The sequence below is a fragment of the Epinephelus moara genome, chromosome 13 (assembly GCF_006386435.1).
Source record: "Epinephelus moara isolate mb chromosome 13, YSFRI_EMoa_1.0, whole genome shotgun sequence".
NCBI lineage: Eukaryota > Metazoa > Chordata > Actinopteri > Perciformes > Serranidae > Epinephelus > Epinephelus moara.
The window spans coordinates 23,804,548-23,820,201 of record NC_065518.1 but is presented as its reverse complement, the minus strand read 5'-3'; the positions used below and the strand labels follow the sequence as shown (position 1 = coordinate 23,820,201).

Here is a 15,654-nt window from a genome sequence, read left to right as displayed (position 1 = left end):
GAATGGTTACGAGCTGGACCAGTGACTTTCTATTTGGTTATTTCTAGTTTGTGGACTGTTTGATGGTTTTGGTACATCCGTTCTGATTATTTTGTTCATGTTCTGTCCAAAAGGGGGATCATTTCTTTAAGTCAACCAAGATAAATATTATGGACACTAATAGCCATTATTTTCTATTTTCTATGATTAATATCTAAAAAAGAAGGGGTAGGACTCGAAATGTTTTTACGTTATTCTTACCCCTTTTGAACATGAACAATATTATTTGTGTTGCTCATTTGTTGCTTATATGTTGCTGATCATCGAGTTTGTTTTTGTATTCATTGCTTACAAGTTTTATTTTGTGTTTGTATTATGGTACCATGTTTAATAAATTGACTAGGAAAATGTTTACAATTTAGCAATTTGAATTTAGTATTAGTTTAGTATGGTTTTTAAAGTTTCTTTTTTTTTTTTTCGAAATTATTTTTTGGGGCGTTTTTGCCTTTAATTGATAGGACAGTTAAGTGTGAAAGGGGGAGAGAGGGTGTCTATATTTTTTTATAAAGACAGTATAGAAGAAAATATAGAAAATAAAGGGGACTGAAAGTAAAAAAAAAAAAATGGTGAAAGTAAATGTTGTGTAATTTAAACAAATGACTGTGGAGATTAGGTAACAAATGTCCAGGGCCTTCCAGAGGTATATAGTATACAAGATTTGTTAACAAATCCAGCGTAGTGTGCCTTCATTATGTAGGAGGATATAAAATGTCTTGTTTTGATATTCTGTTTACTGTCAGCGTGGAGGAAAGGAACCAAAAAATGTTCACATTTAAGAAGCTGAAATCAGAGATTTTTTTTAAAAATACTCAAACTAGTTAATAAATTATTAGATTAGTTAGCAGTTAATATAATAGTTGACAATTAATCAGTTAATTAACCAATAATTGCAGCTCTAATTGTGACTAAGTAAAGAGTTAATTGGGTTAAGACGAATTTGTTGACATTCCTTTCTTAATTGAGGTTAATAGTGTCATTATAATCCCCAGGACAAAGTGAGGACTTAACTCTTTGCAAACATTGTGTCTTAAAAAAAACTCAGTTAAAACTAAGTACAGCTTAAGCCACTTATTATTGTTATATTATTGCATATTTAAAAGTCTATTTAATAACCCAGAAGTTATTCTACAGTCCATACCAGCTCATGCTCCCAGTATTGACTAGGAACCTTTATTTGACTGGAAATCGATCTTACCCGAACAGTAGAACTTGTGGCACCGCGCTGTCAAAAGCAGGAAGTATGTAAAGTATAATGCGGCATCTCCTCTCATTGATCTCATTTCCTCATTTTATTTTTATTTACGCCGTCTCTAACCTCGGGCACCTGGTCGTGTTGGGTTTATGCTCTGCAAGGTGAGTGCTGCCGTCGTGTTACTGTGTTACCGTCACGGTTCACTCAGTTTTCCTCCGCCTGGGACACAACTAGCAGAGACAGCTAACCAGCTAACTAGCTGCTCAAACTGACCCAACATCGGCTGGCTGCTGGCTTGGTAACAGTTTATGGTATGTAGTTGTACTCGTTAACTTACAGAGCCTCCAGTTACTCCGTGAGTTTAACGAATTCAGTCATAATTATTAAAAAAAAAATAGCGAGTGTGTAAGGACATTGTAAGGTTTCTCCTCTCTGGGCTTTAGCTCAGCTCGCAGAGACTTCACCGGCTTAACGACAGATTTACGTTGCTACATTTACAGTAAATATGTGTACACAATGATAAAATGCAAAACAAGCAGCAAACAGACATACCTCCTAGATTCAGAGGGTTCAAGCATCCATGGATAGCTATTTAAATATTGAAGTAAAGCAAACATGCTGAACTTTTTCCTCCTCTGAATGTATCTAACGGCTGCTAGCTTAGTTTCAAGTAAAGATTTTAAAGTTACATTAAAACCCTTAATGACCTCATAAAACATGATTGTTGCTGTTAAATTATCTGACACCGTGGTAAGTTGTTGGGGCAGCAAAGTATTAAAATGTTGCTCATATATTAATGTATTCATAAATCCTTGGTGCATTGAAGTGCTGAAAAGTTACATTCAGTTTCCAGTCTGTTAGGTGCACCTCTGATACAACAGCCCTGCCTTCAGGAGGGTTATGTTCATGTTATGTTTGCCTCATACTGAAAATGTGTTCACTGCATGTATATCTATGAGTGTAGACTGTATTAGAAATGCTTCTCAGTATTGTAGACTGCCTTAGTTTGACTTAGGTATACTAACATACTGGTAAATATGTGTCAAGGTTAGTTTTGTGCTAAATATAAAATTTTCCTCCAATGTTATAATGCTCCTTAAAGGTCCAGCATGTAGGATGTACTGGCATCTAGCAGTGAGTTTGCAGAAGAGAAACTTCTTGCGTGTACCAAGGGTATAGTTTGATCAATTTCACTTTATTGTCATAAAGAAATTCTGAAATTTGTCTTGTGTCCCAGGACGTAAAGGTTTCACATAAATAGAAAAATACAGAACAACACGTAGATACAAAATATTTCACCAAACAACAAAAGCATACTACAAACACTACAAATCACATTAAACGTTACAAAAACTGGATGCAACAAATTAATAAATAATAATAAACAATCCTATTACATTCAGAGTTTGATCCAGGTAAGCTGAGGCTGCTTAAAGGCCTTACTCTGAATTAATAGGTTCAGTCTGCTCAGTCGAGCCTGTGGGACTCTAAATCTTCTTTGTGATTGCAAAAGCTGATGTTCTTCAAGTAATATGTGAGAGTGATCGCACGCAGGAGAACTACCATTGGCCCTGTTTAGAGCCAGTGTTTGATTGGTCCACTCGGGGCTACTGTTTAACAACACGGCTGACTCCATGGAAGAGGCAAATTTGCATTTCCGTGGACAGTGAAGGCATGACCCACCCCACTCTTCCTCTGATTGGCTAGTACTTGTCGCCTTCCTTGGTTTAGTTGTTGAAGTGTAGGCAAGAGGAATGGGATTGGGTAAGCTAGTTGGAGGCAAAGTAGGGTGGGTCATCATGCCTTTTCCATCATAGAAAATGCAAATTCAGGTGGAAAAGGACCCATTTGTAGATATAAACAACTTATTGTAGGGTAATGAAAACACAATGATTCTTAGTTTCAGGTGACAATAAACAAATGAAAACATAGATGAATATTATATGCCATTTTCTCCCTATAGATGTCTCTAAACCCTACACACTGGACCTTTAAATACTCACTCACTTTAATGCTCTATTTAAAGTAAATATTTTTTTCCCACCACTGTATGAATTAGGGATGCACCAATTCCAATACCTCAAATCAGTGTATCTGTATCCCACATTAACTACAGTTCATTGTCAGATGGGTGCATCTCGTATAAATGCCCTCTGTGCTTCCAGCTTTGATCTGATTCACATCAGTCGTACTCAGTGTGTACATGAACCCTCCAGTTAGAAGTATGTAACTTATAGATTTGTCATGCTACAGTGTGTGATGTACCTGTCTTCATTCTGCAGGCACACGGCATGCTAACCAAACTATCTTTGGAGCAAAGGAGATCCAGACACACTAATGCTGATGATTAGGTAAAACACACTTGATTGTGATGATACAAAGCTGACATGGACGTCTAGAGGTCTCTCAGCTTCTATCTGTTTCTGCCAGCTTTCTCTTTGTGTATGTTACAGTCCCAGAATGGCCTCAGGAATGCAAGAGAAACAGTACACACCATCTCTGCTCAATTTTTTCATTTACAACCCTACGTTTGGACCACGAGAAGGAGAGGTGAGGCTGACTCCCAGATAAATGAGTAAACGTTTTGGTAGTGTAATTGCTAATTCAAGGTGTATTTTTATTTATTTATTTTTTCAGGAAGAGAAGAAGATCTTGTTTTACCACCCAAGTGATGTGGAGAAGAACGAGAAGATCAGAAATGTGGGCCTTTGTGAGGCCATTGTACAGTTCACCAGGTAAAGAGTTCGGCAGTGTAATTGAAACAGAATCAGCAGCATTTTTTCAAAAGCATTTTACTGTCTGGGTAGATTTTGGTGCGTTTCTTAAGCCCTGTGGCCTCTTGCTCAGAGTTTGCATTGATTTAAAAAAAAAGTGTCTAACATTAATTACATGGCTCAGTTTGACTAACTGTGTCATAAAAACCAAAAGGAAAGTGCCCCTTCTTTAAACCTGAAGTATAACAGAAAAGGGAAATGTTGCAAGTGACGAGATACATTCTCATACGTATCTTATGTCTGTAGAAGCGTCTTGTTTAGGTGTGTCTCCTTTCTTTTAATGGTCATGTCTTTCTGTCTTCCAGGACGTTCTGTCCAACAAAGCCAGCTAAATCCCTGCACACGCAGAAGAACCGGCAGTTTTTCTTTGAGCCCGAGGAGAATTTCTGGATAGTCATGGTATCCTAATCTTACTCGTACATTACTTGTTCAATATTTACTCTGGTTGTCTAGACTTTGTTCACCCTCTTTGGAATAAAATTTCGCTTTTTCTCGCTGCTGTTTGTTTTTCAAATTCATTCCTCAGGTGGTGCGAAACCCAATGATTGAGAAACCAAGCAAAGATGGCAAACCTCCCACAGTAGAATATCAAGAAGAGGAAATACTTGTGAGTACTAAGAAATGCTCATCATCATCTATATTTCTTTCACTGAATATTGTCAGTATAAAGTTTAACTTGCGATGCTTCTTTTTTCATTGTAGGACACTGTTTATGGTGCAGTCGTAAGGGAATGCTACAGTATGTACAAGGTGAGTTCCAGTAACACAATGTAATCTACTCAATTTGGACATGCTCCTGGATCAACATCCCACATTGTGTTCCTCGACCAATAATGGGATCAGCCAACTACAACCCTGTGACATCATCAGTATGCTGCTCCTGTGCTTCTTCTGCGCTAAATTAAGTTTTCCAAATTGAAGTTAGTAGAGTTAAACAAAATCCTCAGTAACAGTGAGCAAAAACTCTATAAGCTGCTGCAGAGTTAGTGAGTTAGCTTGCTAAATAAGTAGGCTACGTTAACATTTAAGTTTACCAAAAGGGTAAAATATTGTTCACTAACTTCAGAATAAGGACCGTATCATTTTGGAGTTGCAAAGACCTGTGATGGACACATTTTAAAACATATATATTTTTGCAAGATTGCGGTGCAAGTATTAATCCAAGACCATCATTGCATGTTGACCCTGGATCATTTTTTTATGTTGATCCAGGATTGTCATCGTCATCTTGATCATGCATAATTTGTTACGGTTGATCCAGGACCATCTGGTTCAACTGTACTAACTTCAATTTAGAAAACGTAGCGTAGCTCTAAAGAAGCACAAAGGAATTTTGACTTTGATTGGTTGATCACAACATTGGTCCAGGAACACAATGTAGGATGCTGATCCAGGAACATGTCCTACTTGGCTAAATCATGTTGTGCAGTCCTGGTCTGTGTTAGAATCTGTCAGCTTTTTAACAACTTTGTGCTTTTTCATTTTCTTCCTCTTCTAACAGTCATTTATACACCCTTATCGTACCACAAACTACCAGTTTGAAGGAAAACTTGGACACCTTTCATGTGGATGTCCAATTAGTATTGATGCTAAATGTGGTCAGCTGAAGCAATAAATTCCTCAGTGCAGGCTTTATTGTCTGACTAAGACGATTTCGCAGCTACAAAATTTGTCATTCTTCCTGCATCCAGTGACGTGAAAGTGATGTAGTTTGAGGCAGGTTGATGGCATCCCAGATTATTAGTGCAAAGGATGTTACAGATAAAAATACAGATATTGCTTCAATTTAATATCCACATAAAAGGTGGCGAATTTTCCCTTTTAGGCCTTTATAATGCAGAAATAATCATCTTGTAACTGTGATTATTTTCCTTGTGGTTTAGCTCTTCAATGGTACGTTTGGCAGAGCGATGGAAGCCGGCGGAGTGGAGCTGCTCATTCAGAAGCTTGAAAAGTTCTTCTACAGGGTAAAAAGCGATCCACAATCATGCGTAGAATCCTTATCTCTTGATGGATATGTTTCTTTGTTCAAGTTCTTATCGTTCATCTTTGTTTACATGCCTAGCATATATTGACCTTGCGTTGACAGCATGATCCATTTAAATTTTGGCACACAAAGATGTTAACAAAAGTCAGTCAAGCCCGAGAGTCGGTGTTTTCAGAAGGGCTGATCTCCACTAATGATATCCGCACTTACAGTGGCTGTGTTTGTTTCTTTGTGTAACTCATTAGGGAAATCTGTTGTTTGCAGGCATGCCTCATTTCTTGATGTTTATCTGCCTACATTGACTGCCTTCGCCTCATGCTGCAGTCACCTCGCCGGAGTGACGCAGCTCTGGGCAGTAATGCTTAAACAAAAATATTAAAAATTAATTTCTAATTAGGGAATACCCTTCTTAAGTTAACACAGGCTTCCCCCGTCATCATGTAACCCAAAGACAGAGAGAAAGAGAGAGGCTGCGGTGTGCGTTATCAGAGGTTGAATGTCAAGGTGATGCAAGTGTCTCTGCACAGCATCAGGCAGAGAGTTTCTTATTCCTCTGTCTTTATTGCACTGTAAGCAAGCACTTCATAGGCATGTAAACTAACCCCTTTCTCCTTTCCTTCTCCTGTGTCTCTGGGCCGTCTCCTGTTATTTTCGGCATGCTTGTGCATCTGCACATTTCCAGTATCTGCAGACTCTCCACTTGCAGTCCTGCGACCTGCTGGACGTATTCGGAGGCATCAGCTTCTTCCCACTGGACAAGATGACCTACCTGAAGATCCAGTCCTTCGTCAACAGAGTGGAGGAGAGCCTCAGTCTGATCAAATACACAGCCTTCCTGTATAACGACCAGCTCATCTGGTACAGATTGATGACTTTGTTGTAAATTTTGTGGTAATGAACAGCTTCCAGTAGGCCACAGCCTCATACAACCCCACATGTTTGCAAGGATACACCGATGTAAAATCCCAGCGTTGGCATCGGCAAACACATCATTGCATGCTGTAATCCTCTTTGCACTTAATGTGCTCACTGATATGTCACTCGCCTTGAATTGCGCCGACAGCCACCTGGCTGGATGTGTAGGCGCGGGGGGATTACATGATTCCTAATGAAATGACTCGAGAGCAGCAGTGTGATCTTTCATCGCAAACCATCACTTGACAAAATGGAGATGAGCCATTTAATTGCTGTCCAAATTAAGCTGTGTTGCTCTGGAGTATTCATTGAAGCTCAATTACAGCCAGCAGATACTTAGTCCATGATGCACAACACAGTCAACAGCAGATTGAAACATACTGTACACAGCTACACTTCTGTGTTTTGCATTTTGGCAGGATGTGTTGCGAAGGTTATAAGGTGTAATTTTGCTGTTGTGGTTTGGTCTGCAGGAGCGGACTGGAACAAGATGACATGAGGATCCTTTACAAGTACCTGACCACCTCGCTGTTCCCCAGACACTCTGAACCAGAGGTGAGAAGGTGGACAAGGGACAGATAAAATGATAAGCTAAAGGAAAGCACAGAAGACAAATTGAAAACGTAATAAATATAAAAAAGTAATGTAATCTTTTTTAATATTAACGATCCAGACAGAGCGTACAAGATTACCGACCTTTATATGAGCTGTTAATATTACTATTTAAAGCCATGTCACTCATCTTCACTCTGACACTTCTTTCTCTGACGTCTTCTCTCCCTTTAGCTGGCTGGCAGGGACTCTCCTCTGAGGCCGGAGGTCACAGGGAATCTGTTGCACTATGGGAGGTAAGTCCCTGGTCCCATGTGTCTGTATCTGTGTACACTTGCTCTGCAGAGAGCAGGATGAAAGCACAAGTTGGATATTGTTTAAGTACCTGTTGATATAGTCAGTGGGCTCATGTTAATTGTATGTCAGCAATTGTATGATGGATGTGCACGTGAGTGTTTACACATGCATGCCTGTGTGCCGGATAGCATCAAGTGGTTTCGATCCACTGACAGTTATGAGCTTTACTTGCAGTCAACCGATTGATTTAAGGAGGTGACTCCCTTAGCTAACACGTTGTCGTCAAGCAAAAGAGCAGGTGAAAGTATTACTCAAGCTTTGGGGTTAAAATCCAGTTTCAGCTCAGTTTTAGTGTAAATATGTAGAGAAAGTTTGCTCGGGTGTTTGCGAGTGTCTGATCTCTTGCATCTTCATGACGCTTGGAAGTTTCTTAGGGTGAAGTGGAGCTGCTGCAGTGGTCCAAGTGTGACTCCTGGTGACCTGTCATGGAACAGAAAACAATTGGATGACACACTACATTATAAAGAATATTTGATTAAAGGCCAGAAAAAAAGTTACAACTAGGGTAAAGTCAAATACATAAGATTGAAAGATCTATGCAGGCAAATCTACACAGGAGAAGCACGTGTCACAACACATGCACATGCCTCCACTGTAAATGGTTCCACTTAATATTAGGAGGCATCCTTGGAATCCAGTGTATCAGCAGCACGACAGTGAATTCCTTGTTCAGTTTGTGGTCTTATCTTTTAGATTAGTCATGAAGTGACTTCTTTAAAGTTTAGTCTGCTAATAGTTTGATTAGGTCTGGTTCAGTCCGTCCCACAATTTTGGCAACCCCCTGACCTTTCCTCTAGTGCCATCATCAGGCCAAATTCTCCACCTTGGGCAACACTAAGAGCTATTTCATGGTGTTTTGAAAATAACAAAAGGCCTGACATCCCTGCAATTTGATATTCAGGATCCTCTGAGGATAAGTCTAGAGCTGAAAAGATGTTTTCCCGAATGTCTTGCTCAAAGAGAAGTCTCATTCTGAAACCTGGCAGCCTTTTTCACATTATCGAAATCCACTAAATGTTCAGCCGTGACATTGAAAATCTTTTAGAAAAGAGTAAGATCACTCATGTTTTTACCATTTCATTCTGGAGCATGTCACCTCTCATGAGATTTTAGGAAGGAGACCTAGCTAGACTTAGACACAAAACAGACCACAACAAGCAACAGGTTAGGAAAAGCATTTCATTTCTCTGTAGGCTTCTTTCGGTAATGTTACAGGACGTACTTGAAGGGGTGCACCTGCCCCAAGTGGTTACATTGTACCCTGTTTTGCCTCTGCCACCTGCAGTACTCTCTCCTAATACTGGACCAAATTCAAAAATTGTTGTTCCCGTGAGTCACGTAGACACAAAATTCCCCTTTAATGTCATTGCAGAGTATAATTCTAATCCATTCAGTAGTTGCTGAGATGGTAGATGAACTGTCATTGCTAGCTCAAAGGCCACGCCACAGATGTGGAGTACTTAAACTGTCCCCAGAAGATGGGAACACCTCATGAGCTTTCCCCTTGTGCCACCATCGGGCCAAATTGTCAACGTTTTCCACAGGATATCTTTTAAAATGATAGATGAAATTTGCTGAGTGCATCTATGCTCTCAAGAGGATCAACTCTTTATTAATCACCTGATGGCCTCTGCTCCAACACCACCATCAGGACAAACTTTTCAGTTCCGCTGCTCTTCAGGCTCTTTTTACAGCGTTACTAGCAGCCTTCCTAATGAGTCTTTTGACTTTTAGTCTTGTTTTGTAATGAGTCTGTCAGATGCCAGTTTAAACGCCGACACACATTCTTGGAATATTCACCCAGCGACGCTCTCCTCTGTCCTCTGTCCTCTCCAGGTTTTTGACAGGACCTACCAACCTTAAAGATCCAGAGGCCAAATTCCGATTTCCTAAAATATTTGTCAGCGCAGAGGACGGCTACGAGGAGCTGCATCTGATTGTTTATAAGGTAAGAGTAAATTCGATCTGTTATTGCGTGAGCCTTAATCATTCAGACGCATACAGGAGTTTTTTAATGTATTAAAACAGGGGGGAAGTTGTTATTCATTTTTTAGAATGATTTTCATAATCTGTGATTTATATTCCACTGCTCTATCAAACGATATGGACTTCTGGGATTAGACAGCAGAATTTTAAAATGATGAAATACGTTTGCTCATCATCACATTAATGTAATTTTTAACCTGTGTGACCTTGACTCTGCGTTTAACCCGCACTGATCTGCTCTTTTCCAGGCGATGAGCGCTGCAGCTTGTTTTATGATCAGTGGTAAGTGTGCACCCAGTCACCCATCTCCTGTACTTACAGATAATGATGTGGTTAACTTTCACTTCTCTTTCCCTGGTTAATTTCATAAAATAAAGTTGGTGTTTTCTGGTATTAAGGCCATTTTACTGCATGTATAAAGCAAAATCAGACTTTTTCATCATCTTATCTCCCATAACGGCCAACATTCTTCTCTCCTATGTCTCTGTCCAGCCTCTTCAGAGCTGACGAGGGACTTCTGTGAACAGCTGGACGGCTTGGTGGGCCCTCAGCTGACTTTGCTGGCATCTGACATTTGTGAACAGTTCACAGTTAACCGCAGGATATCAGGGTCAGTTGAGATTCCACCGCTCTCCTAATTAACTGCTCACCACTTTGTCAAGATGACTTTTTCTGCATTTTGTCACAACTAACGTGGTCAGATTGTGCCCAAATATTTATGTCTTGAAGATACTGTCAGTTGTACGTGTTTTAAAAATGGGTCTTTGTCACTTACCTGATAACACAAGACACGATTTTAAGACATGAATGCTGCACATTCAAGGAGTATTCTGTTGAGTCTGCAGGGTAAGGAATACTGTGCAAACCTTTTCTTGTGTTTTCCCTCGTTCTCCCCTCATCGTTTATTTCAGCAAGCTTAATTTAGAAAGTGTCAAACATTTGTGAAAAATTGCCTTCAAATGTTCACATCTGAGAACATGGAAACAGTGATGTTTTACATTGAAATTACTTGACAGATATTTTGGTTTGTATGGAAGCCCATAGGGGACTTTATTAAAATGATAATGTTAATTTAAACATGAAAATGTAACTCCACAATAGTATTATCATTTTCCACTTATGTATTAGTCTTTGAAAAGGAAATATCAAAGGCTGTTTTTAAAATGGTTAGAAAATTGAATTTTAATTAAAATTTGTGACTTAAATAATTAAATAAATAAATTTGTTTTAACATTTGAATGTTGTCCAATGTACAGCAGGTTAGATTACGTAAAATTAAATGTCAAATGCCATTCACATTTTCATTTTAAATCGTTAGAAAATTACATTTCACTTCTGTTCAGACTTAAATATTATCTGCACAAACAGAAAATTAGGTTACATCGTATATATTGCATTTTAATTTTTAAACTTGAATAATCAAATATTGTCCTTAACTTTAAAAAAATTAATATCAGATGTTTTAAAATGGTCGTAGAATTCCAAATTAAGTGTAAAAATGAAAAGGCAACTTTTTATTTAAATTTTTACTCAAATCATACAGACATGTAAAGAATTATAATGCTATTGTAGAATTTCATTTTTAAGTTTACATTATCATTTTCATAAAGTCCCTTATGGGCTTCCATAGTTTTGGATTAACTTGAATATTTAATTGACAAAAAAATAATCATTAGCTATTTATTTTTTATTCTTCTTTTTCTATGGATTAATGGTCTAAGATATTTTCCAGTAATAATGCCAAGCATTCCTTAATTCCATCTTTACAGCTGTAACAATTGCAGCTGGAATTGTTAATTTTATTTGTCTTATGTGATAGTAAACTGGATATTTGTAGGATTTTGAGTATTGTTGATGTTAGGGAGTTGTGATCGGCTAATAAGTTATTGATTTCAGTACCATGTCATATACCGGCAAAAACTGTTTCCAGAACATGATCAGGAATCAGAGAGAATACAGCATAAAAGCAGGAGGTAAAATCAGTTAAATGTATTACGTCATTTAAACAGTCAGTGTTCAAGTTCATCTTGTCAGATGAAAGTAATTATCTCCTTAATGGAAGGTTTAGTGCTGCAGTTTGTTACAGAAGCCACGTTGTTTGTCATCAGTTTACAGTCAGCTCTCTGTATCAACTCTGCCTGGCTGGCAGCGATAGAGGAGACTCTAATACCACTGGATATCGTCAGGGCACTACTTAGGAGTAACTCAAGCAGCGGAGCTTTAAAGACTGGCATCCTGGCCCGCTCTCCTTTAACCCCAGCAGTTAGCTTCAGATACGTCTTCGCCTGTAATCCAAGACCGGACTCCCTGGCCCGGGCAATTTGATGGGCTTCTTTTTTAATCACCCTAGTGAAGAATCCACTGAATAAATCATGCCGTCCCAAATTCCTCAGCTGGCAGTCAGGTCTGTGTCCTGATTTGGCCTGGTGCAACTGTAAATAATTAGAGGCAGCATAGATAAAAATCTGTTGTATGGCCTGTTTGAATACACACACACTCTTCCAGAGATTAAGCTGTAGTAATAACTGTATCCTCAGATCACCTTAACGTGGGTGGACAATGGAGTAGGCTTAATTAAAACGCACCACCTGCCTTTTGTTGGATGTTATCATCTAAAGTGATTTGGCTTACTGTATCATTTATTAATAATGTGTGTTAACAGAACGGTTTGCCCCGGAGAGACCCACCGGGTAAAAATAACTTTAAAGGATTATGTAGGCCCAGATGTGACTGAAGGTGTCGTGCTGATATTTTTTGCTTTACTTTTTGTTTCATCATTCTTTAACTCTGTGTCCACTCAGGCCAGAGAAGGAGCCTCAGTTTAAGTTCATCTACTTCAACCACATGAACCTGGCGGAGAAGAGCACCATCCACATGAGGAAGACCGCAAGTGTTTGCCTCACCTCTGTGCACCCTGACCTCATGAAGATCCTGGGAGACATCAACTGTGACTTTGCCAGGTAACAGAGAGCAGTGGCTTTGAAAAACGGCAGCTTTATTTACACTGAGGCTGCTCAAATGTGGCAAGAATCCTGATCTTGATTATTTCGGTCAATACTGAGATCATGATTATTTAACACATTTACTCACTGACTTTGGAAACATCATGCATTTATTGAACTTTTAAGAGTGGATTTCCTTGAGCGTTAAATATAATTCAGCTGAAAAACAGTTAAAAATGTAATGCAAAATAAAAAAATATAGATAAAATATATAATAATGTAAATAGAGGAGGGGAGAGACACCATGCTTTTGGCAGAAGATCTGTGGACTGTGATCACTCTGAGCAGCATACAGAGAAATGAATTACCACATAATATCTTTGACTATATTTCTTGCTTTTTTCCTGATGGTTTAAATAAGTCGCTAAATGTATTGCTAGTCTCTTTTTAGAAGTAAAGTCACTAAGAAGGTCTCGAAAGTCACTAAATCTAGCGAGAAAGTAACTGAGTTGGCAACACAGAGCACATCGCTGTAAAGGAAACGGGTGTACTGCATTTATAACACAAGACAAAACAAGAGCATCATTGTGAACCAGAATGAAACACAATAGTTATTTTATCTCATCTTGTTTTCATAATTGTTGGAAGCCAAAATTGTAATTGAAATAAAATTCCAACCCATAGCCCTTTGCTGCATGTCATCCCCTCTCTCTCTCCCCCCCTTCACACTAATGATTTGTCCTGTCAAATAAAGGTGAAAGCCAGAAAATAAATAATCTTATTGAAGTCAAATTTGATTAGGCAGATGCTTTGGGCACCCAGGTGTATATTCCTGGACGTCCTAGCAATGTCGATAAATTATGTTAATACGAATGGGGCTGTTTAGCTATTCTGCTAAAGTTAATGTACACAGTGTGTGTTCAGCAACTTTATACATCCTTAAAACTGAAAATAATAATTCAAGTGCGTCTCCAATATTGACTCACACAGGACATGCTTGACCCATTCATCCACCATGTCCAACATGTTATAGGAGTGGGTGTATCTAGCAGAACAGCTACAGTGGGACTATTCTCATACAGATGTCAGTTGACACTCAGTTTGATTAATTGCACAGCCCTATTTTGTATTTATCTTTCCTGAATGCCTCCAAATATTTGTTGAAGTGTCTTCATAGCGTCTGGCCACAAGTCAGCCTGGTGACATTGTTTGCCTTCAGAGTAGAAACCAAACAGTACAGTGGCTGTGCAGTGTTTTCAGATTTCACAAAACCCAGGAAAGAAAATTTGTAAAACTTCAAACTATTTATTTTTTCCCCTGGATATTAGCACAGCTGTGACATTTTCATACATCAACATAATGCTCCTGCGAACTCTGTGAACTCACTCATTTTAGAGGCAGTCATGAGACTGTAGTCATGTGAGAGTCCCGTTTTCAGGCTGTGGGACACACAGTGGCATTATTATTTGTCGTATTTATCCCAGCATCAATATCAGTTCCTCTTTTAGTGCAGATGTGGTGTGGATGTCAGCATGCTCAGAACATACTCACAGTGCTGTTTGTGTAATAAAATATTGACATTTTGGTAATTTTGTGTGTTTTTAGACTGAAATTTAATGTTTTAGTAACCTGTGTATCATCTCTGACACATGGCTTTTTAAATGAAATTTTGTGATGTGTGTAGGTATGTAATCTAAGAAGAACAGTTGCCCTTAAATACAAATAGCAGGCGGTAAATATGATAGTTGCCTTTATTTGATGGTTCTTTCTATCTGCCTCCCAGGGTTGATGAGGATGAGGAAATCATCGTAAAGGCTATGACAGACTACTGGGTAGTCGGCAAGAAGTCGGACCAGAGAGAGCTATATGTGATCCTGAATCAGAAGAACGCCAACTTGATCGAAGTAAACGGTATGTCTCCACCACCTGGCAACGAGTAAATCTGTGTTGTTTCCCCCACATCAGACAGTCCGCCTCGATACTTATCCCTTCTTCACCCTTATTCCCCTTTTGTCTTTTCTCCGCTACAGAGGAAGTTAAGAGGCTTTGTGCAACGCAGTTCAACAACATCTTCTTCTTGGACTGATGGGAGCTGACAGACAGAGACTGTTTCACCACACTAAAAACTGTCAGTGTCGCAGGGTATCATGACAGCATCAGTGTAATGCAATAATTGCATTGTAAAATAAAAAGAAATTACAAGCTTTCTCACCAAGTTTTTTTTTTATTTAACCTATAAAAATTGTAATTTTCTCTTGTAATTAAATGTAAATCCAGATTTTTACTGTACATGTACTTTATTTTCTTTCATTTCCTTTGTACATACTTGTAGGATTTTGTTAACTGTTAATTTGGATTTCTTTCAAAGCATACTTTTTTTTTTAATGAACACATCACGACAAGGTCTCAAATCAGTTTAAACACTGACACGCACAGAACAATTTAACCCAGGTTCCTTTGATGATCAGTGATCGTTTTAAAACAAGATGTCATCATGTCAAAAGTATTGTGGTTTGTTAACTGCGCTAACTTTAAATAAATTAAGAAGTAATTTTACTCTGTGTAAAAAATGTCTTTTTTTTTTTAGTTTAAAGGTGCATCAGAGATATTAATCTGAAATCTGTGGGATACATTTTCATATCACAATAATAAAGATTTACATTACCTCTGTGGTATTTTTTACAAGTGGGCATTTATTAAACAGTTGAACTACATTTATGTGTACACAATTGTAGTGCTCGCTTTTGCTGTGGGATTATTTCTGATGGAATTGTGCATTTTTAGTGCTTTATTGCAATCATGTCTGGATCTAAAATGGGCAAACAGTCAAAAGAACTAATTTGATGATAAACCTCAGATGTCATAGAAATGGATCATGGATATCTGCTGTCTCGAGACCTTGACTGAATA

General features: G+C 38.5%; 1 protein-coding gene across 3 annotated transcripts; it reads left to right on the top strand.

Annotated features, from left to right (window-relative positions):
- Positions 1-1,246: 1,246 nt before the first annotated feature.
- Positions 1,247-15,473, top strand: ccz1 (CCZ1 homolog, vacuolar protein trafficking and biogenesis associated). Of its 3 annotated transcripts, none has more exons than XM_050060697.1 (17): positions 1,247-1,392; positions 3,514-3,582; positions 3,685-3,781; positions 3,869-3,966; positions 4,311-4,404; positions 4,532-4,612; positions 4,708-4,755; positions 5,889-5,972; positions 6,675-6,850; positions 7,381-7,462; positions 7,694-7,755; positions 9,653-9,764; positions 10,051-10,084; positions 10,295-10,412; positions 12,604-12,762; positions 14,528-14,655; positions 14,775-15,473. In XM_050060697.1, exons 2-17 carry the CDS (start codon positions 3,569-3,571, stop codon positions 14,828-14,830), a joined length of 1,443 nt encoding a protein of 480 aa, XP_049916654.1. In that variant the 5' UTR covers positions 1,247-1,392; positions 3,514-3,568; the 3' UTR covers positions 14,831-15,473. The 3 variants fall into 3 exon arrangements, with proteins under 3 accessions (XP_049916654.1, XP_049916657.1, XP_049916656.1); XM_050060700.1 differs by having other exon boundaries at positions 3,662-3,781; XM_050060699.1 differs by lacking the exon at positions 1,247-1,392 and adding an exon at positions 1,404-1,542.
- Positions 15,474-15,654: the final 181 nt, after the last annotated feature.